This window comes from Amphibalanus amphitrite, unplaced genomic scaffold, assembly GCF_019059575.1.
Source record: "Amphibalanus amphitrite isolate SeventyFive unplaced genomic scaffold, NRLGWU_Aamphi_draft 000123F_arrow, whole genome shotgun sequence".
Lineage (NCBI taxonomy): Eukaryota > Metazoa > Arthropoda > Thecostraca > Balanomorpha > Balanidae > Amphibalanus > Amphibalanus amphitrite.
In genome coordinates, this window is record NW_024881618.1 from 576,534 (window position 1) to 603,960 (window position 27,427).

The 27,427-nt window shown below is 54.2% G+C and overlaps 1 protein-coding gene across 9 annotated transcripts in view; it reads right to left on the reverse strand.

Moving 5' to 3' along the window:
• The window catches only part of LOC122381603 (endoplasmic reticulum mannosyl-oligosaccharide 1,2-alpha-mannosidase-like), a 38,941-nt gene that overhangs the window by 5,113 nt on the left and 6,401 nt on the right, over nt 1-27,427 (reverse strand). For 3 of the 9 annotated variants that reach the window (XM_043365966.1, XM_043365969.1, XM_043365970.1), the window contains exons 2-11: nt 23,510-23,593; nt 23,042-23,143; nt 22,514-22,615; nt 18,637-18,785; nt 18,179-18,348; nt 17,533-17,718; nt 16,972-17,120; nt 16,459-16,647; nt 15,952-16,139; nt 8,962-9,088 (exon numbers count right to left, since the gene is read on the reverse strand). In XM_043365966.1, the coding sequence (XP_043221901.1) occupies nt 8,962-9,088; nt 15,952-16,139; nt 16,459-16,647; nt 16,972-17,120; nt 17,533-17,718; nt 18,179-18,348; nt 18,637-18,785; nt 22,514-22,615; nt 23,042-23,143; nt 23,510-23,593 (1,446 nt within the window). Of the gene's footprint in view, nt 1-8,961; nt 9,089-15,951; nt 16,140-16,458; nt 16,648-16,971; nt 17,121-17,532; nt 17,719-18,178; nt 18,349-18,636; nt 18,786-22,513; nt 22,616-23,041; nt 23,144-23,509; nt 23,594-26,267; nt 26,303-26,844; nt 26,881-27,427 lie in introns of those variants that run through there. The other 6 variants (XM_043365973.1, XM_043365972.1, XM_043365967.1 and 3 more) reach the window with 5 other exon arrangements.

The window sequence follows — 27,427 nt, forward strand, 5'->3', positions numbered from 1 at the left end:
TGATCGCCAAAATAAGGGTCGCAATCGATTCCCCGGGTCAATATCTAGCCGCAGCCTCGGGTTCCAGATGTGTGCAACTTACCCCTTACCCCTTAATCGGCCCTTAAAGGAAGGGGCGCGTCAAAAGTGCCTCAAGGGTTCGTCTGATCGCCAAAATAAGGGTCGCAATCGATTCCTCGGGTCAATATCTAGCCGCAGTCTCGGGTTCCAGATGTGTGCAACTTACCCCTTACCCCTTAATCGGCCCTTAAAGGAAGGGGCGCGTCAAAAGTGCCTCAAGGGTTCGTCTGATCGCCAAAATAAGGGTCGCAATCGATTCCCCGGGTCAATATCTAGCCGCAGCCTCGGGTTCCAGATGTGTGCAACTTACCCCTTACCCCTTAATCGGCCCTTAAAGGAAGGGGCGCGTCAAAAGTGCCTCAAGGGTTCGTCTGATCGCCAAAATAAGGGTCGCAATCGATTCCCCGGGTCAATATCTAGCCGCAGCCTCGGGTTCCAGATGTGTGCAACTTACCCCTTACCCCTTAATCGGCCCTTAAAGGAAGGGGCGCGTCAAAAGTGCCTCAAGGGTTCGTCTGATCTCCAAAATAACGGTCGCAATCGATTCCCCGGGTCAATATCTAGCCGCAGCCTCGGGTTCCAGATGTGTCCAACTTACCCCTTACCCCTTAATCGGCCCTTAAAGGAAGGGGCGCGTCAAAAGTGCCTCAAGGGTTCGTCTGATCGCCAAAATAAGGGTCGCAATCGATTCCCCGGGTCAATATCTAGCCGCAGCCTCGGGTTCCAGATGTGTGCAACTTACCCCTTACCCCTTAATCGGCCCTTAAAGGAAGGGGCGCGTCAAAAGTGCCTCAAGGGTTCGTCTGATCTCCAAAATAACGGTCGCAATCGATTCCCCGGGTCAATATCTAGCCGCAGCCTCGGGTTCCAGATGTGTCCAACTTACCCCTTACCCCTTAATCGGCCCTTAAAGGAAGGGGCGCGTCAAAAGTGCCTCAAGGGTTCGTCTGATCGCCAAAATAAGGGTCGCAATCGATTCCCCGGGTCAATATCTAGCCGCAGCCTCGGGTTCCAGATGTGTGCAACTTACCCCTTACCCCTTAATCGGCCCTTAAAGGAAGGGGCGCGTCAAAAGTGTCTCAAGGGTTCGTCTGATCGCCAAAATAAGGGTCGCAATCGATTCCTCGGGTCAATATCTAAACGCAGCCTCGGGTTCCAGATGTGTGCAACTTACCCCTTACCCCTTAATCGGCCCTTAAAGGAAGGGGCGCGTCAAAAGTGCCTCAAGGGTTCGTCTGATCGCCAAAATAAGGGTCGCAATCGATTCCCCGGGTCAATATCTAGCCGCAGCCTCGGGTTCCAGATGTGTGCAACTTACCCCTTACCCCTTAATCGGCCCTTAAAGGAAGGGGCGCGTCAAAAGTGTCTCAAGGGTTCGTCTGATCGCCAAAATAAGGGTCGCAATCGATTCCTCGGGTCAATATCTAGCCGCAGCCTCGGGTTCCAGATGTGTGCAACTTACCCCTTACCCCTTAATCGGCCCTTAAAGGAAGGGGCGCGTCAAAAGTGCCTCAAGGGTTCGTCTGATCGCCAAAATAAGGGTCGCAATCGATTCCCCGGGTCAATATCTAGCCGCAGCCTCGGGTTCGAGATGTGTGCAACTTACCCCTTACCCCTTAATCGGCCCTTAAAGGAAGGGGCGCGTTAAAAGTGCCTCAAGGGTTCGTCTGATCGCCAAAATAAGGGTCGCAATCGATTCCCCGGGTCAATATCTAGCCGCAGCCTCGGGTTCCAGATGTGTGCAACTTACCCCTTACCCCTTAATCGGCCCTTAACCCTCGCCCATGTAGGGGGCGGTTGGTGCAACCCCCCCCCCCCTGAGGTTTTCGGAAATAGTGCAAAAACGGCGGCGCGCAGCGCCGCCAAATTTTGGGTACCTTATGGGGCAAACCTTGCGCATCTTTTGATAAAAAAATTTGACCGGGTCATGTCAGGTCACGGAGTTATGACGTCACAAAGGGAACAGCCTCCGGCCGGATTTTCACAAACTGAGTGCCAACGCCCGAGGTTTCCTGCCGGTGGTACGGACATCGGTTGATGGATCGTGATGAAACTTCCCATGCATGTTGGGGCAAGTAGGTATTGGCTATCATATGGTATAAGAAACTTGACCGGGTCAGGTCAGGTCACGGAGCTATGACGTCACAAGAGGAACAGCGTCCGGTACTATTTTTGAAAAGCGCCCGAACCACTATTTTGCTAATTCTTGTCACCTCAATGGTAATATGCAGCAATATTAGCTTCTATAGGGAGCAAATGGACCTTCCAAATCCAAAAATACAATCAGATTTCAAAAATTTAAATTTTGATTTTTCGAATTTCTGCCGCCGACTGTGACCTTGCCGACTTCCGGCGCTCCCAACGCGCCATTTTTAGAGCTAGGGAAACGAAATACATACCAAACGATAGAGAATTGATCAAGGAACACGATAGTGAAGGTTTCAAGTCGATATCTCCAACCGTTTTGCCGCAATCGCCGCGGAAAGTTGAAAAAAGTCTATTTTTCCGAAAATTTGACCTTTGACCGGTCAAAAGTAGGTCAAATGTTGACCTAGGACCAAAAACTATACCACCAATCGCGAGATCTCGGCGAGAGCAATCCGTTGGTCTTTTCCGCTAAGCTCTACGACGCTCCGTTTTCAAACGCCAAGGGGGGGGGGTCGCACCAACCCCCCCCCCCCTGCATGGGCGAAGGTGGCAGATCGCCGTTTACGGGCGAGGGTTAAAGGAAGGGGCGCGTCAAAAGTGCCTCAAGGGTTCGTCTGATCGCCAAAATAAGGGTCGCAATCGATTCCCCGGGTCAATATCTAGCCGCAGCCTCGGGTTCCAGATGTGTGCAACTTACCCCTTACCCCTTAATCGGCCCTTAAAGGAAGGGGCGCGTCAAAAGTGCCTCAAGGGTTCGTCTGATCGCCAAAATAAGGGTCGCAATCGATTCCCCGGGTCAATATCTAGCCGCAGCCTCGGGTTCCAGATGTGTGCAACTTACCCCTTACCCCTTAATCGGCCCTTAAAGGAAGGGGCGCGTTAAAAGTGCCTCAAGGGTTCGTCTGATCGCCAAAATAAGGGTCGCAATCGATTCCCCGGGTCAATATCTAGCCGCAGCCTCGGGTTCCAGATGTGTGCAACTTACCCCTTACCCCTTAATCGGCCCTTAAAGGAAGGGGCGCGTCAAAAGTGCCTCAAGGGTTCGTCTGATCGCCAAAATAAGGGTCGCAATCGATTCCCCGGGTCAATATCTAGCCGCAGCCTCGGGTTCCAGATGTGTGCAACTTACCCCTTACCCCTTAATCGGCCCTTAAAGGAAGGGGCGCGTCAAAAGTGCCTCAAGGGTTCGTCTGATCGCCAAAATAAGGGTCGCAATCGATTCCCCGGGTCAATATCTAGCCGCAGCCTCGGGTTCCAGATGTGTGCAACTTACCCCTTACCCCTTAATCGGCCCTTAAAGGAAGGGGCGCGTCAAAAGTGCCTCAAGGTTTCGTCTGATCGCCAAAATAAGGGTCGCAATCGATTCCCCGGGTCAATATCTAGCCGCAGCCTCGGGTTCCAGATGTGTGCAACTTACCCCTTACCCCTTAATCGGCCCTTAAAGGAAGGGAAGCGTCAAAAGTGCCTCAAGGGTTCGTCTGATCGCCAAAATAAGGGTCGCAATCGATTCCTCGGGTCAATATCTAGCCGCAGTCTCGGGTTCCAGATGTGTGCAACTTACCCCTTACCCCTTAATCGGCCCTTAAAGGAAGGGGCGCGTCAAAAGTGCCTCAAGGGTTCGTCTGATCGCCAAAATAAGGGTCGCAATCGATTCCCCGGGTCAATATCTAGCCGCAGCCTCGGGTTCCAGATGTGTGCAACTTACCCCTTACCCCTTAATCGGCCCTTAAAGGAAGGGGCGCGTCAAAAGTGCCTCAAGGGTTCGTCTGATCGCCAAAATAAGGGTCGCAATCGATTCCCCGGGTCAATATCTAGCCGCAGCCTCGGGTTCCAGATGTGTGCAACTTACCCCTTACCCCTTAATCGGCCCTTAAAGGAAGGGGCGCGTCAAAAGTGCCTCAAGGGTTCGTCTGATCGCCAAAATAAGGGTCGCAATCGATTCCCCGGGTCAATATCTAGCCGCAGCCTCGGGTTCCAGATGTGTGCAACTTACCCCTTACCCCTTAATCGGCCCTTAAAGGAAGGGGCGCGTCAAAAGTGCCTCAAGGGTTCGTCTGATCGCCAAAATAAGGGTCGCAATCGATTCCCCGGGTCAATATCTAGCCGCAGCCTCGGGTTCCAGATGTGTGCAACTTACCCCTTACCCCTTAATCGGCCCTTAAAGGAAGGGGCGCGTTAAAAGTGCCTCAAGGTTTCGTCTGATCGCCAAAATAAGGGTCGCAATCGATTCCCCGGGTCAATATCTAGCCGCAGCCTCGGGTTCCAGATGTGTGCAACTTACCCCTTACCCCTTAATCGGCCCTTAAAGGAAGGGGCGCGTTAAAAGTGCCTCAAGGGTTCGTCTGATCGCCAAAATAAGGGTCGCAATCGATTCCCCGGGTCAATATCTAGCCGCAGCCTTGGGTTCCAGATGTGTGCAACTTACCCCTTACCCCTTAATCGGCCCTTAAAGGAAGGGGCGCGTCAAAAGTGCCTCAAGGGTTCGTCTGAGCGCCAAAATAAGGGTCGCATTCGATTCCCCGGGTCAATATCTAGCCGCAGTCTCGGGTTCCAGATGTGTGCAACTTACCCCTTACCCCTTAATCGGCCCTTAAAGGAAGGGGCGCGTCAAAAGTGCCTCAAGGGTTCGTCTGATCGCCAAAATAAGGGTCGCAATCGATTCCCCGGGTCAATATCTAGCCGCAGCCTCGGGTTCCAGATGTGTGCAACTTACCCCTTACCCCTTAATCGGCCCTTAAAGGAAGGGGCGCGTCAAAAGTGCCTCAAGGGTTCGTCTGATCGCCAAAATAAGGGTCGCAATCGATTCCCCGGGTCAATATCTAGCCGCAGCCTCGGGTTCCAGATGTGTGCAACTTACCCCTTACCCCTTAATCGGCCCTTAAAGGAAGGGGCGCGTCAAAAGTGTCTCAAGGGTTCGTCTGATCGCCAAAATAAGGGTCGCAATCGATTCCTCGGGTCAATATCTAAACGCAGCCTCGGGTTCCAGATGTGTGCAACTTACCCCTTACCCCTTAATCGGCCCTTAAAGGAAGGGGCGCGTCAAAAGTGCCTCAAGGGTTCGTCTGATCGCCAAAATAAGGGTCGCAATCGATTCCCCGGGTCAATATCTAGCCGCAGCCTCGGGTTCCAGATGTGTGCAACTTACCCCTTACCCCTTAATCGGCCCTTAAAGGAAGGGGCGCGTCAAAAGTGTCTCAAGGGTTCGTCTGATCGCCAAAATAAGGGTCGCAATCGATTCCTCGGGTCAATATCTAGCCGCAGCCTCGGGTTCCAGATGTGTGCAACTTACCCCTTACCCCTTAATCGGCCCTTAAAGGAAGGGGCGCGTCAAAAGTGCCTCAAGGGTTCGTCTGATCGCCAAAATAAGGGTCGCAATCGATTCCCCGGGTCAATATCTAGCCGCAGCCTCGGGTTCCAGATGTGTGCAACTTACCCCTTACCCCTTAATCGGCCCTTAAAGGAAGGGGCGCGTCAAAAGTGCCTCAAGGGTTCGTCTGATCGCCAAAATAAGGGTCGCAATCGATTCCCCGGGTCAATATCTAGCCGCAGCCTCGGGTTCCAGATGTGTGCAACTTACCCCTTACCCCTTAATCGGCCCTTAAAGGAAGGGGCGCGTCAAAAGTGCCTCAAGGGTTCGTCTGATCGCCAAAATAAGGGTCGCAATCGATTCCCCGGGTCAATATCTAGCCGCAGCCTCGGGTTCCAGATGTGTGCTACTTACCCCTTACCCCTTAATCGGCCCTTAAAGGAAGGGGCGCGTCAAAAGTGCCTCAAGGTTTCGTCTGATCGCCAAAATAAGGGTCGCAATCGATTCCCCGGGTCAATATCTAGCCGCAGCCTCGGGTTCCAGATGTGTGCAACTTACCCCTTACCCCTTAATCGGCCCTTAAAGGAAGGGGCGCGTCAAAAGTGCCTCAAGGGTTTGTCTGATCGCCAAAATAAGGGTCGCAATCGATTCCTCGGGTCAATATCTAGCCGCAGCCTCGGGTTCCAGATGTGTGCAACTTACCCCTTACCCCTTAATCGGCCCTTAAAGGAAGGGGCGCGTCAAAAGTGCCTCAAGGGTTCGTCTGATCGCCAAAATAAGGGTCGCAATCGATTCCCCGGGTCAATATCTAGCCGCAGCCTCGGGTTCCAGATGTGTGCAACTTACCCCTTACCCCTTTATCGGCCCTTAAAGGAAGGGGCGCGTCAAAAGTGCCTCAAGGGTTCGTCTGATCTCCAAAATAAGGGTCGCAATCGATTCCCCGGGTCAATATCTAGCCGCAGCCTCGGGTTCAAGATGTGTGCAACTTACCCCTTACCCCTTAATCGGCCCTTAAAGGAAGGGGCGCGTCAAAAGTGCCTCAAGGGCTCGTCTGATCGCCAAAATAAGGGTCGCAATCGATTCCCCGGGTCAATATCTAGCCGCAGCCTCGGGTTCCAGATGTGTGCAACTTACCCCTTACCCCTTAATCGGCCCTTAAAGGAAGGGGCGCGTCAAAAGTGCCTCAAGGGTTCGTCTGATCGCCAAAATAAGGGTCGCAATCGATTCCCCTGGTCAATATCTAGCCGCAGCCTCGGGTTCCAGATGTGTGCAACTTACCCCTTACCCCTTAATCGGCCCTTAAAGGAAGGGGCGCGTCAAAAGTGCCTCAAGGGTTCGTCTGATCGCCAAAATAAGGGTCGCAATCGATTCCTCGGGTCAATATCTAGCCGCAGCCTCGGGTTCCAGATGTGTGCAACTTACCCCTTACCCCTTAATCGGCCCTTAAAGGAAGGGGCGCGTCAAAAGTGCCTCAAGGGTTCGTCTGATCGCCAAAATAAGGGTCGCAATCGATTCCCCGGGTCAATATCTAGCCGCAGCCTCGGGTTCGAGATGTGTGCAACTTACCCCTTACCCCTTAATCGGCCCTTAAAGGAAGGGGCGCGTCAAAAGTGCCTCAAGGGTTCGTCTGATCGCCAAAATAAGGGTCGCAATCGATTCCCCGGGTCAATATCTAGCCGCAGCCTCGGGTTCCAGATGTGTGCAACTTACCCCTTACCCCTTAATCGGCCCTTAAAGGAAGGGGCGCGTCAAAAGTGCCTCAAGGGTTCGTCTGATCGCCAAAATAAGGGTCGCAATCGATTCCCCGGGTCAATATCTAGCCGCAGCCTCGGGTTCCAGATGTGTGCAACTTACCCCTTACCCCTTAATCGGCCCTTAAAGAGGGGGCGCGTCAAAAGTGCCTCAAGGTTTCGTCTGATCGCCAAAATAAGGGTCGCAATCGATTCCCCGGGTCAATATCTAGCCGCAGCCTCGGGTTCCAGATGTGTGCAACTTACCCCTTACCCCTTAATCGGCCCTTAAAGGAAGGGGCGCGTTAAAAGTGCCTCAAGGGTTCGTCTGATCGCCAAAATAAGGGTCGCAATCGATTCCCCGGGTCAATATCTAGCCGCAGCCTTGGGTTCCAGATGTGTGCAACTTACCCCTTACCCCTTAATCGGCCCTTAAAGGAAGGGGCGCGTCAAAAGTGCCTCAAGGGTTCGTCTGATCGCCAAAATAAGGGTCGCATTCGATTCCCCGGGTCAATATCTAGCCGCAGTCTCGGGTTCCAGATGTGTGCAACTTACCCCTTACCCCTTAATCGGCCCTTAAAGGAAGGGGCGCGTCAAAAGTGCCTCAAGGGTTCGTCTGATCGCCAAAATAAGGGTCGCAATCGATTCCCCGGGTCAATATCTAGCCGCAGCCTCGGGTTCCAGATGTGTGCAACTTACCCCTTACCCCTTAATCGGCCCTTAAAGGAAGGGGCGCGTCAAAAGTGCCTCAAGGGTTCGTCTGATCTCCAAAATAAGGGTCGCAATCGATTCCCCGGGTCAATATCTAGCCGCAGCCTCGGGTTCCAGATGTGTGCAACTTACCCCTTACCCCTTAATCGGCCCTTAAAGGAAGGGGCGCGTCAAAAGTGCCTCAAGGGTTCGTCTGATCGCCAAAATAAGGGTCGCAATCGATTCCCCGGGTCAATATCTAGCCGCAGCCTCGGGTTCCAGATTTGTGCAACTTACCCCTTACCCCTTAATCGGCCCTTAAAGGAAGGGGCGCGTCAAAAGTGCCTCAATTCGATTGCGACCCTTATTTTGGCGATCAGACGAACCCTTGAGGCACTTTTGACGCGCCCCTTCCTTTAAGGGCCGATTAAGGGGTAAGGGGTAAGTTGCACACATCTGGAACCCGAGGCTGCGGCTAGATATTGACCCGGGGAATCGATTGCGACCCTTATTTTGGCGATCAGACGAACCCTTGAGGCACTTTTGACGCGCCCCTTCCTTTAAGGGCCGATTAAGGGGTAAGGGGTAAGAGCTAGGGCCAAATAAAGGTCATATTCTTGCTCCCCGTCCCCCAATTGCCCTAAAATGAGTTCTTTAAGCGATTCTGAATCCGACGCTGTATTCGTTGCTGTTGCTGACGCTAACTTCATGGACATTCCTGGTGGCGGGTATAAAACACAGTCACGCACTCGTGCTAAATTGTTTCGGCTCACCGAAACAGTCATGTGCTTGTTCGAAAAAAAGAACCTGAATATGGTGAAGCTACAAAGCGAGCGGTTGAAGAACATTTCAAACTGTTCGACTGCATACGAAAGTCAGTAAAACACTTCGAAATGCATGAATTCTACGCCATTTGAAACGATGTCAATTACCAGCGATTATTTATAGACTACATTGTTTTGCATTTTAGTAGAACATTGAATTTGTAACGTTTCAGATACCGAACCGCCCACCATTCAAACGCACCATTTTCGGTTTAATGTTCTTGCCGCCGCTCATCAGCTCTGCCAGGAAGGTCAGATCGCCCGGCTTGCTCTTCTTGACTAGGAGGTGCTGAATGCCCTGCACCGAGGCGTTAAAATCATTCCGGAGACTGCGGAAAGTGGAACGGCGTCAGTCACACAACGTCAGATAAATATGGAGTTATTGAACTGACAGAGGTTTGCCAGTGTTTGTTTCAATGAGCTTCACCATCACAAAGCAATAATCAACAAGCCGTCGTGAAAGCATTGGCTCTCAGAATAAATAAAATACCTGAGATGCACACTGCACAGGGTCCTTGCTACACTCGCTTTATCCAGCTCAGCACTATTCCTCTTTTCAGTCATCCCTCTCTCGCTCCCCATCAGTAAAAGGTAGGGATCCCGACTCACTGAGCCAGCGGCAGTCCCAGCTGGGCGTACTGTTTGATCAGGTACTCGTAGTAGCTGTCTCCCCTCCCCCCCCCCCCTACTCACTGGGCCAGCGGCAGTCTCAGCTGGGCGTACTGTTTGATCAGGTACTCGTAGTAGCTGTCTCCCCTCCCCTCCCCCACTCACTGGGCCAGCGGCAGTCCCAGCTGGGCGTACTGTTTGATCAGGTACTCGTAGTAGCTGTCCCCCCTCCCCTCCCCCTCCCCTACTCACTGGGCCAGCGGCAGTCCCAGCTGGGCGTACTGTTTGATCAGGTACTCGTAGTAGCTGTCTCCCCTCCCTCCCCCTACTCACTGGGCCAGCGGCAGTCCCAGCTGGGCGTACTGTTTGATCAGGTACTCGTAGTAGCTGTCTCCCCTCCCTCCCCCTACTCACTGGGCCAGCGGCAGTCCCAGCTGGGCGTACTGTTTGATCAGGTACTCGTAGTAGCTGTCCCCCTCCCCCCCCCCTCCCACTCACTGGGCCAGCGGCAGTCCCAGCTGGGCGTACTGTTTGATCAGGTACTCGTAGTAGCTGTCCCCCTCCCCCTCCCCGTCCCCCACTCACTGGGCCAGCGGCAGTCCCAGCTGGGCGTACTGTTTGATCAGGTACTCGTAGTAGCTGTCGCCGCTCCCCTCCCCACTCACTGGGCCAGCGGCAGTCCCAGCTGGGCGTACTGTTTGATCAGGTACTCGTAGTAGCTGTCCCCCTCCCCTCCCCTCCCCACTCACTGAGCCAGCGGCAGTCCCAGCTGGGCGTACTGTTTGATCAGGTACTCGTAGTAGCTGTCTCCCCCTCCCCTCCCCTCCCCCACTCACTGGGCCAGCGGCAGTCCCAGCTGGGCGTACTGTTTGATCAGGTACTCGTAGTAGCTGTCTCCCCTCCCCCCCCCCCTACTCACTGGGCCAGCGGCAGTCCCAGCTGGGCGTACTGTTTGATCAGGTACTCGTAGTAGCTGTCTCCCTCCCCTCCCCCACTCACTGGGCCAGCGGCAGTCCCAGCTGGGCGTACTGTTTGATCAGGTACCCGTAGTACCTGTCTCCCTCCCCCTCACTCCCCTCCCCACTCACTGGGCCAGCGGCAGTCCCAGCTGGGCGTACTGTTTGATCAGGTACTCGTAGTAGCTGTCCCCCTCCCCCCCTCCCCACTCACTGGGCCAGCGGCAGTCCCAGCTGGGCGTACTGTTTGATCAGGTACTCGTAGTAGCTGTCCCCTCCCCCTCACTCCCCACCCCACTCACTGGGCCAGCGGCAGTCCGAGCTGGGCGTACTGTTTGATCAGGTACTCGTAGTAGCTGTCCCCCTCCCCCTCCCCCTCCCCCACTCACTGAGCCAGCGGCAGTCCCAGCTGGGCGTACTGTTTGATCAGGTACTCGTAGTAGCTGTCCCCCTCCCCCTCCCCCTCCCCCACTCACTGAGCCAGCGGCAGTCCGAGCTGGGCGTACTGTTTGATCAGGTACTCGTAGTAGCTGTCCCCTCCCCCCCTCCCCTCCCCCACTCACTGGGCCAGCGGCAGTCCGAGCTGGGCGTACTGTTTGATCAGGTACTCGTAGTGGCTGTCTCCCCCTCCCCTCCCCCACTCACTGGGCCAGCGGCAGTCCGAGCTGGGCGTACTGTTTGATCAGGTACTCGTAGTAGCTGTCTCCCTTCCCCTCCCCACTCACTGGGCCAGCGGCAGTCCGAGTTGGGCGTACTGTTTGATCAGGTACTCGTAGTAGCTGTCTCCCCTCCCCTCCCCCTCCCCCACTCACTGGGCCAGCGGCAGTCCCAGCTGGGCGTACTGTTTGATCAGGTACTCGTAGTACCTGTCTCCCTCCCCCTCACTCCCCTCCCCACTCACTGGGCCAGCGGCAGACCGAGCTGGGCGTACTGTTTGATCAGGTACTCGTAGTAGCTGTCCCCCTCCCCCTCCCCCTCCCCCACTCACTGAGCCAGCGGCAGTCCCAGCTGGGCGTACTGTTTGATCAGGTACTCGTAGTAGCTGTCTCCCTCCCCTCCCCCACTCACTGAGCCAGCGGCAGTCCGAGCTGGGCGTACTGTTTGATCAGGTACTCGTAGTAGCTGTCCCCTCCCCCTCACTCCCCTCCCCCACTCACTGGGCCAGCGGCAGTCCGAGCTGGGCGTACTGTTTGATCAGGTACTCGTAGTAGCTGTCCCCCTTCCCCTCCCCTCCCCACTCACTGGGCCAGCGGCAGTCCCAGCTGGGCGTACTGTTTGATCAGGTACTCGTAGTAGCTGTCCCCCTCCCCCCCTCCCCACTCACTGGGCCAGCGGCAGTCCCAGCTGGGCGTACTGTTTGATCAGGTACTCGTAGTAGCTGTCCCCTCCCCCTCACTCCCCACCCCACTCACTGGGCCAGCGGCAGTCCGAGCTGGGCGTACTGTTTGATCAGGTACTCGTAGTAGCTGTCCCCCTCCCCCTCCCCCTCCCCCACTCACTGAGCCAGCGGCAGTCCCAGCTGGGCGTACTGTTTGATCAGGTACTCGTAGTAGCTGTCCCCCTCCCCCTCCCCCACTCACTGAGCCAGCGGCAGTCCGAGCTGGGCGTACTGTTTGATCAGGTACTCGTAGTAGCTGTCCCCTCCCCCCCCTCCCCTCCCCCACTCACTGGGCCAGCGGCAGTCCGAGCTGGGCGTACTGTTTGATCAGGTACTCGTAGTAGCTGTCCCCTCCCCCTCACTCCCCTCCCCACTCACTGGGCCAGCGGCAGTCCCAGCTGGGCGTACTGTTTGATCAGGTACTCGTAGTAGCTGTCCCCTCCCCCCCTCCCCTCCCCCACTCACTGGGCCAGCGGCAGTCCGAGCTGGGCGTACTGTTTGATCAGGTACTCGTAGTAGCTGTCCCCCTCCCCCCCTCCCCACTCACTGGGCCAGCGGCAGTCCCAGCTGGGCGTACTGTTTGATCAGGTACTCGTAGTAGCTGTCCCTCCCCCCCACCCTACTCACTGGGCCAGCGGCAGTCCGAGCTGGGCGTACTGTTTGATCAGGTACTCGTAGTAGCTGTCTCCCCTCCCCCTCCCCTACTCACTGAGCCAGCGGCAGTCCCAGCTGGGCGTACTGTTTGATCAGGTACTCGTAGTAGCTGTCTCCCCTCCCCCCCCCCACTCACTGGGCCAGCGGCAGTCCGAGCTGGGCGTACTGTTTGATCAGGTACTCGTAGTAGCTGTCCCCTCCCCCTCACTCCCCTCCCCACTCACTGGGCCAGCGGCAGTCCCAGCTGGGCGTACTGTTTGATCAGGTACTCGTAGTAGCTGTCTCCCCTCCCCTCCCCACTCACTGGGCCAGCGGCAGTCCCAGCTGGGCGTACTGTTTGATCAGGTACTCGTAGTAGCTGTCCCCCTTCCCCTCCCCTCCCCACTCACTGGGCCAGCGGCAGTCCGAGCTGGGCGTACTGTTTGATCAGGTACTCGTAGTAGCTGTCCCCCTCCCCCTCCCCCTCCCCCACTCACTGAGCCAGCGGCAGTCCCAGCTGGGCGTACTGTTTGATCAGGTACTCGTAGTAGCTGTCTCCCTCCCCTCCCCCACTCACTGAGCCAGCGGCAGTCCCAGCTGGGCGTACTGTTTGATCAGGTACTCGTAGTAGCTGTCCCCCTCCCCCTCCCCCTCCCCCACTCACTGAGCCAGCGGCAGTCCGAGCTGGGCGTACTGTTTGATCAGGTACTCGTAGTAGCTGTCCCCCCTCCCCCTCCCCCACTCACTGGGCCAGCGGCAGTCCCAGCTGGGCGTACTGTTTGATCAGGTACTCGTAGTAGCTGTCCCCTTCCCCTCCCCCACTCACTGGGCCAGCGGCAGTCCCAGCTGGGCGTACTGTTTGATCAGGTACTCGTAGTAGCTGTCTCCCCTCCCCCTCCCCACTCACTGGGCCAGCGGCAGTCCCAGCTGGGCGTACTGTTTGATCAGGTACTCGTAGTAGCTGTCTCCCCTCCCCTCCCCCCCACACTCACTGGGCCAGCGGCAGTCCCAGCTGGGCGTACTGTTTGATCAGGTACTCGTAGTAGCTGTCCCCCCTCCTCCTCCCCCACTCACTGGGCCAGCGGCAGTCCCAGCTGGGCGTACTGTTTGATCAGGTACTCGTAGTAGCTGTCCCCCTTCCCCTCCCCCTCCCCACTCACTGGGCCAGCGGCAGTCCGAGCTGGGCGTACTGTTTGATCAGGTACTCGTAGTAGCTGTCCCCCCTCCCCCCCACTCACTGAGCCAGCGGCAGTCCCAGCTGGGCGTACTGTTTGATCAGGTACTCGTAGTAGCTGTCCCCCCTCCCCTCCCCTACTCACTAAGCCAGCGGCAGTCCCAGCTGGGCGTACTGTTTGATCAGGTACTCGTAGTAGCTGTCCCCCCTCCTCCTCCCCCACTCACTGAGCCAGCGGCAGTCCCAGCTGGGCGTACTGTTTGATCAGGTACTCGTAGTAGCTGTCCCCCGCTCCTCTCCCCTACTCACTGAGCCAGCGGCAGTCCCAGCTGGGCGTACTGTTTGATCAGGTACTCGTAGTAGCTGTCCCCCCTCCCCCTCCCCCACTCACTGAGCCAGCGGCAGTCCCAGCTGGGCGTACTGTTTGATCAGGTACTCGTAGTACCTGTCTCCCTCCCCTCCCCCCCACACTCACTGGGCCAGCGGCAGTCCCAGCTGGGCGTACTGTTTGATCAGGTACTCGTAGTAGCTGTCCCCGCTCCCCCTCCCCACTCACTGGGCCAGCGGCAGTCCCAGCTGGGCGTACTGTTTGATCAGGTACTCGTAGTAGCTGTCCCCGCTCCCCCTCCCCACTCACTGGGCCAGCGGCAGTCCCAGCTGGGCGTACTGTTTGATCAGGTACTCGTAGTAGCTGTCTCCCCTCCCCTCCCCTCCCCTACTCACTAAGCCAGCGGCAGTCCCAGCTGGGCGTACTGTTTGATCAGGTACTCGTAGTAGCTGTCCCCCCCCCCCTACTCACTGGGCCAGCGGCAGTCCCAGCTGGGCGTACTGTTTGATCAGGTACTCGTGGTAGCTGTCCCCCCTCCCCCCCCCCACTCACTGGGCCAGCGGCAGTCCCAGCTGGGCGTACTGTTTGATCAGGTACTCGTAGTAGCTGTCTCCCCTCCCCCTCCCCCCCCCACTCACTGGGCCAGCGGCAGTCCCAGCTGGGCGTACTGTTTGATCAGGTACTCGTAGTAGCTGTCTCCCCTCCCCTCCCCTCCCCTACTCACTAAGCCAGCGGCAGTCCCAGCTGGGCGTACTGTTTGATCAGGTACTCGTAGTAGCTGTCCCCCCCCCCCCCTACTCACTGGGCCAGCGGCAGTCCCAGCTGGGCGTACTGTTTGATCAGGTACTCGTGGTAGCTGTCCCCCCTCCCCCCCCACTCACTGGGCCAGCGGCAGTCCCAGCTGGGCGTACTGTTTGATCAGGTACTCGTAGTAGCTGTCCCCCCTCCCCTCCCCTCCCCACTCACTGGGCCAGCGGCAGTCCCAGCTGGGCGTACTGTTTGATCAGGTACTCGTAGTAGCTGTCCCCCTCCCCCCTCCCCCACTCACTGAGCCAGCGGCAGTCCCAGCTGGGCGTACTGTTTGATCAGGTACTCGTAGTAGCTGTCCCCCTCCCCTCCCCCACTCACTGAGCCAGCGGCAGTCCCAGCTGGGCGTACTGTTTGATCAGGTACTCGTAGTAGCTGTCCCCTCCCTCCCCCTCCCCCTCCCCCACTCACTGGGCCAGCGGCAGTCCCAGCTGGGCGTACTGTTTGATCAGGTACTCGTAGTAGCTGTCCCCCCTCCCCCCCCACTCACTGGGCCAGCGGCAGTCCGAGCTGGGCGTACTGTTTGATCAGGTACTCGTAGTAGCTGTCCCCCTCCCCCCTCCCCCACTCACTGAGCCAGCGGCAGTCCCAGCTGGGCGTACTGTTTGATCAGGTACTCGTAGTAGCTGTCTCCCCTCCCCTCCCCCACTCACTGGGCCAGCAGCAGTCCCAGCTGGGCGTACTGTTTGATCAGGTACTCGTAGTAGCTGTCCCCCTTCCCCTCCCCTCCCCACTCACTGGGCCAGCGGCAGTCCCAGCTGGGCGTACTGTTTGATCAGGTACTCGTAGTAGCTGTCTCCCTCCCTCCCCTCCCCCACTCACTGGGCCAGCGGCAGTCCGAGCTGGGCGTACTGTTTGATCAGGTACTCGTAGTAGCTGTCTCCCTCCCCCTCCCCCACTCACTGGGCCAGCGGCAGTCCCAGCTGGGCGTACTGTTTGATCAGGTACTCGTAGTAGCTGTCCCCCCTCCCCCTCCCCCACTCACTGGGCCAGCGGCAGTCCCAGCTGGGCGTACTGTTTGATCAGGTACTCGTAGTAGCTGTCCCCGCTCCCCCCCCCCCACTCACTAGGCCAGCGGCAGTCCCAGCTGGGCGTACTGTTTGATCAGGTACTCGTAGTAGCTGTCCCCCTCCCCTCCCCCACTCACTGGGCCAGCGGCAGTCCGAGCTGGGCGTACTGTTTGATCAGGTACTCGTAGTAGCTGTCCCGCTCCCCTCCCCCACTCACTGGGCCAGCGGCAGTCCCAGCTGGGCGTACTGTTTGATCAGGTACTCGTAGTAGCTGTCCCCCTCCCCTCCCCCACTCACTGGGCCAGCGGCAGTCCCAGCTGGGCGTACTGTTTGATCAGGTACTCGTAGTAGCTGTCCCCGCGCGCGCCCATCGTCACCACAGAGTACTGCCGAAACTGGCCGTCCTTGGTGCTAATGTAGATGGGCACCAGGCCCTCCTTCTTGGGGAGGCCGCTGATGTGGTTTGACACCGCCATCGCCCGGTCCTGCCGTGAAGATCGCAGATGTTAGATCAGACAGCCGGGGACGGGGAAGGGCGAACAGGTGGGGAAGGGTATATACCAAACTGGCCGCCATCAGTGCACACCTAAATATCATCGGTGAGCTCACACGCATTTTAATGTTCACTCAGTCATCAGTGCCCAGTTCGTTGTCAAAACACATCCTGCGCTCATAAGATTTGCACCCAACCGGTCATAAGATCCCATTCGGTCCCTCCGATGTCCCTCTATTCACCAATCCTTACCCTCTGACCAGCTGCCCTCTCACTGAACAGCGCGTCTCACTGAGCCCGCGTCCACTCACAGAGTACCGCCGGTCGCCGGAGACGTGGCTGAGCTGATTGAACTCAAGCTGCAGGGTGGCCACCTCGGCAGTCGAGCTGTCCGGGTTCCAGGCCGGGCCGCGCGCCTTCAGCGTGTGCAGGTTGACGTCCGAGTAGGGGATGCCAGAGGGAGTGTTGAAGGCGGGCAGCAGACGGTCACCCAGGTCCACCTGCCAGAGGCGGAGGACGGCGGCGCCACGTCAGAGGGAAGTCAGAGTAAAAAAAATAGACAACACCGAGGCAGAAAACTAGACAGCGATGTAGGTACATGGCTAATGGCGTGAATCTATTTCTTTGTTACATCGTCTGTTCCTATCTAAAATCAGGACCAAGTTCAAAGACTAACTTTTCTTGAGCATGAGCCCAAACTCTGCGAGAGATGACGGTCACATGAGCGCATTCAAACATATTGCTAACAACACTACTGGTTTGTAACATCTCTGTGTGACATTAGTCATCAGCAGAGAGTAGCGTCCTCCTCTTGTCGCACTCACGGCCTTCTTGAGGAACACGTCGTCCTGCGAGAGGTGGTGTGCGCTCAGCAGACCGCCCAGCACGCGGATGGTCGTCTCGAACACGTTGACGTAGTCGCTGACGTCCAGACTCAGATGGTCGGCCACCCAATCGCGCGCCTCGGCAAACTCTATAACAGGGCAGCAGAGAGTGCGTCAGGTGGGGAACGCGGGTCATTGTTCGTCCGTAACAGAACGTAAACGATACCTAGAAGAGCAGGAAATACAAATGACTTAGTAAATGGCTGATTGCTGATTACCTAGTCGTATAGACATGATTTACTCCATGGTGTTCATAGTTCATACAATGATCGAAATCGCTATACAATGATCGAAACCGCTGTCACAAGGCAGCATCCAATCATCCTCAGCACTATCATGTAAACTAGCACCCCTTTCCATCACATCAACCTTGCACCCGTACATAAACCGAACCATCAGGGAGGAACCTCCGGTAAGAAAAACCCACACCCACGCCCTCTCTCCGGTGGAATCCAGGCGCCACCCCTCTCCCTCCTCAGCTGAGGCGCCGCCACCTCCCACCTTTCTTCAGGTCCATGATGTACATAGTGTCCAGGCTGTCGATGAGTGTCAGGCCCAGGCCGAACCAGTCGTGCGCCGTCTGGGAGATGGGCTTCAGGTGGTCGTGGCCCCAGGCATAGTTGGTGTACGCCGTCCAGGCGTGCTGGAACGCTGACACCACCGCGCGCTGACGAACGTTGGTGGGACCTGGTCGGACAGACAGATTAGTGGTCAGACACGTAGACAAGACACGGTTACATTATAGTCGGATAGGCAAACGGATGTGGTTGGATTGTGGTCACATGCAAAGACGTGGTCAGATTCTGCTCACGTGACATTGTGTCAATGTGACACACATTGACATTGTGTCACACGCACAAACGTGGTGAGATTCTGGCCAGGCTTTTACTGAGACAGATACATGAGCGCGCATGGCGTACGCGAGCACAATTGACAGTGGTATCAGTAATTATACGTGAACGTGACTATTAAAATGCAGGAGATGGTGCGAATCGCTAAAGGTGGGTTAGGCTTATTCTTCATGCCTAGCTCAAACTGCTCAGATGTAAACAAAACAAAAAAACAGTCGAAACTTTCAATTCAGCCCCACCCTTCAAACACCCAGCATCCGACTACCCCACGTTCCACGCAGTTCGGCCCACCGTACCTGGGAACTGGACGGGTGCGCGTTTGGCCCGCGGCGGGATCAGGGGCTCCGGCTGCGCGGGCCCCGAGTCCGGGTCCGGACCCGGGTCCTGCTCCGGCTCCGGGTCGCGGTCCGGGTCCGGCGGGTTGCGGACACCGCTAGGGTCGTCGTCGCCCAGGTCCTCGCCGATTCTGCGGGAGACGGCCGGCCGGGTCGGAGTGGTTAGAGTGGGGACAGACAGGGCAACGGGAGGCACAGATGCCTTCAACGAGGGGCGTTTGTCATGACTCTCAGCCAACGATATCAGATGGTCATGAAAAAACGACTATCGGAATTATCCATCCAACTTAGCCGGTACCATTAAGGCCCAACATATGCAACGACATTAGGGTCTCCCCACAATGCAGTGTCACAGCGACCTAACTCCGGACTGAAGTCACAGCACGGTCAGCCCCCTCCCCCGGTCAGCCGCTGCTCACTTGTCGACGTGGTGCAGATGGACCAGTTTGTTGACGCGCTGCACCTTGTTACCGGCGCCGTCCAGCGTCTCCTCCAGACGGTGCTCGATGTTGGCCCCGCCGTGATGCTGGCCAGGCGCCGCCGGACGGCCGATCACCCGCCGAACCTCCTGTACCGAGAGAGGGGAGGTTAGAACTGTCCGACCGACAGTCCGGGGCCGCCGGCCGGCCGATCACCCGGCGAACCGACTGTGGGGCGAGGGGAGGTCGGAACTATCCGACAGCGCGGTCCATGGAGGGAGGTCGGCACTGTTCAGTGACCCCGTCCACATAGACGGCAGTCACGTAAAGCTAGCCTATCTCGTAATGGGCACACCGGCTGCCCAAACCCAGCAGACCAAGTCTTGGCCGCAGAACCCGCTCTATCGGCGTCCCGGTGACCGATGACAGTGGCAGGTCGGCCACCCCTGGCTTACTCACCACACCGCCCTGACGGGGCCCAGTCCCACAGGACAGGTCGGCCACCCCCGCTCTACTCACCACACCACCCTGGCGGGGCCCGGTCGCAAATTCCCAATAATGCTACACGCTACGCACCTCCAGCGCTGAGTGGCTGGTTGTCGCGGGAGATGACGTCATAGCCTGACGCCACGCTCATTGGCGTGCGGGTTATGTGACGTCACATCTATCAGCCAAGCAATAGTTAGACGAGGTGGGGTCTATTCGCTAGTCCAGATACAGGTTAAGGAAACTTACGAGGACAATATACGAGTCTATGCACGAACCACACGCGGACCATGGATAATTACTAGTGGTGTCAATTACGGAAAATCGGAATACCGATACCAAACCAAATACCAACAAAAACCGTAGGGAAATACCGAAACCAAACCAACTTGGGAAAATGAGGGAAATACCAACTTTATACCGATTTCTTAGCTTCTTATACATTAGTGATGGTTCATGATACCAACAAAAGACCAAACACATTACAATTGAAATACCAAATACCAAGTTGGTATCGGTTTGGTATCGGTATACCAAAAAGTCGGTATCCGATTGACATCTCTAATAATTACCTTGTTAGTTATCCAAGCGCGGACCTAAGGCACGAATTCAAGGGGCTATTGTTGGCGTTTGTTGGGTGCACTGACTCAATCCATCGTCTGTATAAAGATAGGCCCCTCTTGCACGGAGACTCATCCCGAATTCGCAGTCTCCTTGGACGAATATGTCTATAATCTTGGTAACGTATTTAGATTGAGATTCATATTCGATATTGATGGTCTGCGGAGTGCGGAGTGCGGACCATTTAGAATCACTTGAAAACGATTTTGACTTGTGTCTCCGTGCAAGAGGGGCCTATCTCCCTCCAGACGATAGAGCGAGTCGGTGCGCTGGGTGTTGAATTTGACCGTGATGGTGTTAGACCTGTTAGACTGTAATTCGTGTTGGATTTGTGGGTAGTGTTGCTTCTGCACCTGTGGTGTTCGATGGAAACGGATGTTTTTTTTTTTCGGAAAAAAATGAATCTTTAGGCATTTTGAACATCCACGTGAACTGCAAAGATTTGGCTTTGAGATGTAACGTCAAAACCCGAGAAGAGTTCAGAAACTGGCTGGAAATTTGCTGTTCTTCTACCTCAACTTACCTTAACCCGCGCCGTGCTGGGGGGGGGGGCGTTTTTACGCCCCCCCTCAGGTTTTTCGCAAATATCTCAAAAACGGCGGCGCGCAGCGCCGCCGTTTTTGGTACACGTGTTCCTACATCATTTCCGCACATGTTGTGAAAATTTCAGACCTAGGCCGTTCAAGGTCAGGTCACCAGGTCACGTCAAGTGACCTTACCTCAGAAAAAGTTCAAAGGCTCGCTATAGCTACACCGACTGAACGATCACTTTAAAACTTTCAGCGATTGATATGAGTAACAGTATGTATAAAATGTATATCTCGGATTTTTGATATCTGTGACCTAAGGTCAGGTCAATTTTGCGACCTCTCCATTATAAGTCAATGGGAGAAAATTGAAATGCGCCTCTTTTGGACGAATATCGTTCAAAACGCTCTCAAACATCGGTTCATAGGTAAACATGACACACTGAATAGGAAAAATGCACCTGTGACCCCTCTGTGTGCCCCTGAGGTCATCTCAGGTCATGAACGGTCGCCAGCAGTTTTTTGGCTATAACTTTTGATAGAGACGTGCTAGAGCGGTGAAAACACGTCAGATGTGTTCAGCTCGACGATACGGATCGACTGATATGCAACATGACCCTTTTCGGTCAGGTCATGACCTTGACCTGAGGTCAAATTTTCAAAATGACCTTTCAAGGTCAACGAATAGTTCATTCGACGCGTCTCGACGAGAGAAACACGATGCTGGCAAAAGTAATGTCATGGCGCTTATGAGTCAAAAGTTATTGACGAAGAAACGTTTTTCGTAAAAACGGCTATTTTTGGAGTTTTTGCCCTCTGGAGGCTAAACCGTTGACCTGAGGTCAAATCTGAGGACATTACTCAGAAAGGTCTGTAAAAGGGCTATCGAATGCGCTTTTCCGCGGCGCTGTAGCTCTATCGGTTCCCGAGATAGCCGTTGGCAGTTTCCAAAATGTTGAAATAGTCAACATTTTACCTTTGGTGACCTCTGGTGACCTGACCTTTGACCTGACCCAAAAAATGACCGAAGTGTTTTCGTCCTTATTTTTGACGCTCTTTCGATTGCCGCTTACCGCGTGTCGCTACGTGGCCCAGGAGCCGAGTTAGACGGGGGGACGTGAAAACGCCCCCCCCCCCCAGCACTCGGCGGAAAGTTCAGGCCACCAGCACGGCGCGGGTTAACCCAGGGACACCGCCGAACACTATGTATAAACGTTCTATAGCCTTGGTATAAACGGATCAGCTACAGCTGCCGTCAAACTCGTAATTGATGCGAGTGCATCTCGTTCACCTACGTTGCAATAACGTAGCACCTCGCTATTCGGTGTCACTTGTTTGAGGTCATTTGCTTTGTCAAACATCTGGTGGGTAAATCATTCACGACGGATACGCTTACTTGAGCCGTGGTGGAATGTTGGTCCTCAAAACCTGTCACCAGCCGTGCACAGCTCGCCCTACCACCGAGCCAACACTCCAACTCGCACCGCACGAGCAGAGTACATTTCGATTACCATAATGCTGCATGACGCAACAACCTCAGGTTCTTTCGCCGCAACTTCCCTTGCGTCGGATAAACCCGATAAATCGTTCGCAGTGTAGTTGACTGAAGCATCAGAGCAGTGGTCTTCGAGCCCTCCCATCGGCCGTGCACATCTCGGAACCCGCTCCCATCTGCCGTGCAGATCTCTCTGAGCCGCCTGCCGCCGGCGCCTCCAGAGCCGAGCGGGCCCCCATGCGCATGCCCCGTACGCGAGTGACGACACCGTGACGTCACCCGCCCGGGCTGTGCGTAGCGTGTAGCACTATTGGGAATTTGCGGCCCGGTCCCACTGCGCAGGTTGACCACCCCTGATTTACTCAACACACCCCCCTGGCGGGGCCCGGCCACCGCGGACAGGTCAACCACCCCCGCTCTACTCACCACGCCACACCGGCAGGGCCCGGCCGCCCGGTCCCACCGGACAGGTCGGACCACCCCGCTCTACTCCCCACACCCCCCTGACGGGGCCCAGTCCCACAGAACAGGTCGACCAGCCCTGGCTTACTCACCACACCACCATGACGGGGCCCGGCCGCCGCGGGCAGGTCAGCCACCCCTGGCTTACTCAGCACTCACCACTCCACCCTGACGGGGCCCGGCCGCCGCGGGTACGTCGACCAGCCCTGGCTTACTCACCACACCGCCCTGGCGGGGCCCGGCCGCCGCGGGCAGGTCAGCCACCCCTGGCTTACTCAGCACTCACCACTCCACCCTGACGGGGCCCGGCCGCCGCGGGCGCCTCGGCCGGCGCCGCCTCCAGACGCTGCCCCGCTGAGCTCTCTGAAGTCGAGGACTGGAGGGTGTTCTGCAAACAGGACACCCACAGTGGACACCCACAATCACAACACTCCACTGAGGCAGCGCTAGATGATCGCACCCGAAACGAGACAAACAAAAAGCAACACAGAAAGCGAATAAGCGAAGCAGGAGTAAACTCAAAGAGTAAGCCCCCAGCACAGGCCGTCAGACTACAGGATAAGACAGCATCAAAACGGCCATTATGCAACAGGATGTCTCATATCTATCTTATTGGCACTCCCACCAGCATAAAAAAACGATGGGCACTAGATGACAAACTTTGCACAAAGAAATGTAAATACTGTGTCAAAGCAAACAATTAAAAACACAGAAACTAAAACAAAAGTACCTGAGCATACCTACTTAACAGAAACCATACTCCCACAGCAGACAGTCACGACACCGCAACACCCACGAGGCCCGCGCGACTTACACTTGAATGATCATTGAAGATGAGGAATACAACACAAAATATTGTGATGCCTAAAACTATGGTTATAATGTTTCGTTGAAGTCTTGATAATCGATTCCATCTCTGAAATCAAGGAAAATCGGTCACTTTTCCGGAACCAAAGCTCAATTCCTGAATATCATATGAATAGTTGTTTGACGAAAGCTGCATCGAATTGGAATAGCAGTCATATCATGCTTCATAAAGATAACATATTTCTTAGTTTCAAATTCTTAGTCAGGCACACTACATTTGAGCATGTTATTCAAATTGACCAGCCCAAAACATTTATGACTTTTCTGCTAGTAACAAAATATGTGCACATTTGTAGTCATAGGTAGGTACTATCTCAATAAATATCATCTACCTACATTCTGCAGTGCCCATCCTGACATTATTATCTTTCTCCCCTGCACTCAGAGGGATACTGGCATGTGAGTAAATGCTTACCCTCCATAGAGATCGACCAGTGGAGCCAGCCTTCGCTGCTCCCAGTAGAGGCAGCTCTGAAACTTGCATGGCAAAATCTGCCATCTGAAAAGAATCAGCATGCTTAGGTACAGTTACTTGAATTTTAGCAGGAAGAGAGAGAAAGAGAGAAAGAGGGAGAAGGAGAGAGAGAGGAAAGAAAAAGGTGAGGGAAAGAGAGAGAGAGAGAGAGAGAGAGAGAGAGAGAGAGAGAGAGAGAGAGAGAGGAGAGGAGAGGGAGAGGGAGAGGAGAGGGAGAGGGAGAGGGAGAGGGAGAGGGAGAGGGAGAGGGAGAGGAGAGGGAGAGGAGAGGGAGAGAGACCATGGCACCTGGAGCTTCCATGGGGCCATCTGAGGTTGTTGTAAGGGCCCTCAGACTTCAGAGGCCAGTGTGAGCCTTGGAACATACATTGGGTCCTAAAAGCTGTTGTGAGTACCCTCAGAGGCTGTCAAGGGGCCCCTAGAAACCAGCATGGTCTCTGGAGCCTGTGTTGAGCCCTCAGCTGTCACTGTCAGGGCCCTCAGATGTTGTCCTGGGGGCTCCAGAGGCCAAAGTGTGCCGGCCAGAGGCCACAGGCCCTCATAGGTCATTGTGAGGGCCCTCAGAACATTGTAGAGCCCTTGGAGGCCAATGTGACTTCTGAAGTATTTGTGGGGCCCTCAGAGGCTGTCATTGGGGCCATCAGAGGATGTTGTGGGGCACCAAACATGGCTCGGGTGCTAAAAGCCGGTGTAGCGCCCTTATAGTCCAGCATGTGGTGCTTCTTACTGTACCTACTTCGACTTCCTACAACCTCACATAGACTTTCCTTTCCAAATTAATTATTTTCAGGAGGAACTGTATTGAATGTTTTGATGGGCCTCATGTGCCAGTCTGCAAAACATGGCAGGGAGCTCGACAAGATTTTCGGGGCAGACAAAATCCTGCCCCGAATCAGAATGCTGAGTCCAGGGGCAGCCCAATTCCTGCCCCTAATGATGCAAATAATGTAACGATATAATGATGTAGGAAGCAGTAAGAGGCTGAGAAAATCACTTCTGTGTCAATTTTTTAACTTCTGCACCAGATTTTCCTGTTTCTGCCCCAATCTTCCTGAAACCTGCCCCTTTTTCTGCCCCAACCTGTGGTGTCTGCCCCGACGAGATCTCGTCGAAGCCTGCCACGTTTTGCAGACTGGCTCATGTGCATATTCTGAGGGTGCAAAAAAGATAAGTTTGCACGGTACATGTTTTGGGTGGTGCAGCTGCACCCCTGCACACCTTCTTCCACCCCATTTGGATTAGTACATTCAAACCATTAACCTAAAATGGCGGATGGATTTTCCAGCTTTGGAATCTGTGAATTTTACTGAATCAGGATGCTGGGCTGCGCTTTTTAACAAAATATGTTGGGACGTGATAAGTCAGAAGTGCTTTTCATCAGTGATTTGAGTCTTATTTGACTCTTGAATCAGTTGTACAACCTAAGGTTTCAAGAGTTGAGTAGGGGCGAGAATCGCACGAATCGACTCAAAAAACCTGTGATGCTCATTCCTGATCAGTTGGTGACATACCAGGGAAATAAGCTATAATTAGAGCGCTCTATTTATTGCTCCTGCCCCATGTTTAAGAGATACCCCTAAAAGCGTGATCTTTTATCGGCCCTTACGCAGCAAGGCAGTAATTCTCAGACCAGTAGGCGGAACTATGGTCATGAGTACCCAAATATAGGAACGTTCCCATTTTTGGGAACGGAGTTCCCAAATATGGGAACGGGCGTTCCCATTTATGAGAACGGAAGGCAATTTTTCGGCCGTTCTCCCACTAAAACTCAAAAGTGCATCACGTCTCAAAAAAGTGCACGCTGATTTAAGTGTCTACTAAATCTCCATAAAGTTATCTTTAATCTGACCGTGGAACAAGGAAATTGACCGTGGAATGATATTTTTAATGATTTTTTGAAAATGACAGAATGGTGGAAATATGGGTTATACGACATTTAACATGCAATTTTAAGGAAAATGAAGCATTTTTCAGTTTGAGGTAAAGTATAATAATTTTCGCCTGGTTATGAACTTTCATACTATCGACACCAGATGCTGACAAATGCAAGCGAAGACGCGGACGGTCCCGAGGTAATATTGTTGACTTTTGTGTCGGGGCGGACGACCGCGTGGAACGTGAGTGAATTTACCGAGCTACTGTTGTAAACTCAGTTTAAGCGGTTGAAAATTATCCAGCTGTATTTTATCATCCCGGAAAGACATATTTTATTTGGATGCTAGCTGTTAAGAGTTGTTTTATAAGGAGCGTCATGAGCGTGGTTTTTGTCTTCCGTGTTTCTAAGCGTGATCGTTTTGGGGGAATTTCTCTTATATAGCTCGCTCTGTGTGGCTTATTTATAATTTTTATGCTGATTTCGATAATTCCTCGTGCCCATCCTACCAGGCCTGTTGCCACTTACACTCATCAAGAAAGGAAAAAACTAGATTTTCATTGGGACTAGGTGTTTTGAGGGTGTAACATATTCAGCGTTCCCATTTTTGGATACTTCCTTGTACTCGTCAACTATCGGTGATAAACAGACAGGTGCTTGACATGTCTCCACCCTCAGCGCGGACGGTGGATATAGGTATGGAAGACCTTGTTGAACATCGCTGAGCGTTGTGAATTACGTAATCCTGCAGAGGGGGGCGTGCCCGCTGCGAGATCGACGGGAATAAAAGCGCAGAAGACCGGGCGAAACATGCGACGGTCTTGCCGGAAAGGTCATCTGATGATTGTTGCGTTAACAATAATTTGCGGCGTTGGACGTGATGCTTGTTAATGAAAAGAGCCCCTGAAAGGCGTCGGTGAAATCGTTCCCAATTTTGGGTACGCCGTTCCCATAATAAGGAACGCTTGCAGCGCCAGTGTACGAGAGCGTTCCCAAATTTGGGCTCGCGGCCCGGATGATGGACTGCTTTAGAAAAAGGGGAACGATTTGAAACTACGATGGGCCTTACAATATCAAACTCTTTCCCAACAATATTGAGACAAATATCAGGCGGTTCACGATCGTTTTATATTTTTTGGACGTCATTTAACGGTTCTTTTTCTTGTTTTAAATAATGCCTACATGGCGTTCCCATATTTGGGTTTATCGTTCCCAAACATGGGAACGAAAATGCGTTCCCGAAAATGGGTACGCTTGACCATAGTTCCGCCTACTGAGACCGGTGGATGGTATCAATAGAAAGAGAATGCGTCAAAGATTAACATGAATTAATTAAAATAACATTAAAATGTTAATTAAGCGTGGAAATTAGTCCCAAACATAAGCTAATTATTGCTCCTACCTCGGCGACGGCGCTCCCCGCAGTCGCGTATTTACAAATTGCAACCGAGCTCCGCCGTGGGGTAAGGTGGGCAGGGGTTTTCGCACTACGGCTGCGGTTGAACTACCGTCTGTGGTAGAAACTTCAGGATGATGGCGCGTTTCATACGAAATCTGGCGCAATGTTTATTTGCTTCTGAACTTGTATTGTTATTGCTGTGAACTCTTGAAGTGGGGGTGTTTCAATTACAGTTTGTGGATTATTTGGGTTTCTTGATATAAAAATCGAATAATATTATGAAACATTGTGTGGAAACTGCAAATACTGATATAATCAATTGCTTAGTTTGGGAATTGATACACATTTTGTAGAGGTTTGTCTGGCAAATCGTGTAACAAACTTCAAGCCTATCATGATCTGAAGCTGTTGTAACAAATCAAAATTGCTTTGATGTTCCATAGTACCTTGTTGGAAAGACTGGAGCATGGTTCAAGATGATGTGTAAAAATTCAAGATTTGTGCAAAAGCTTACGACTGAAGAGTGAAAACAGTTCTATATGATGGCTCAATCAAATGTGGAAATGGACGACAAAAGTAGAGTTTC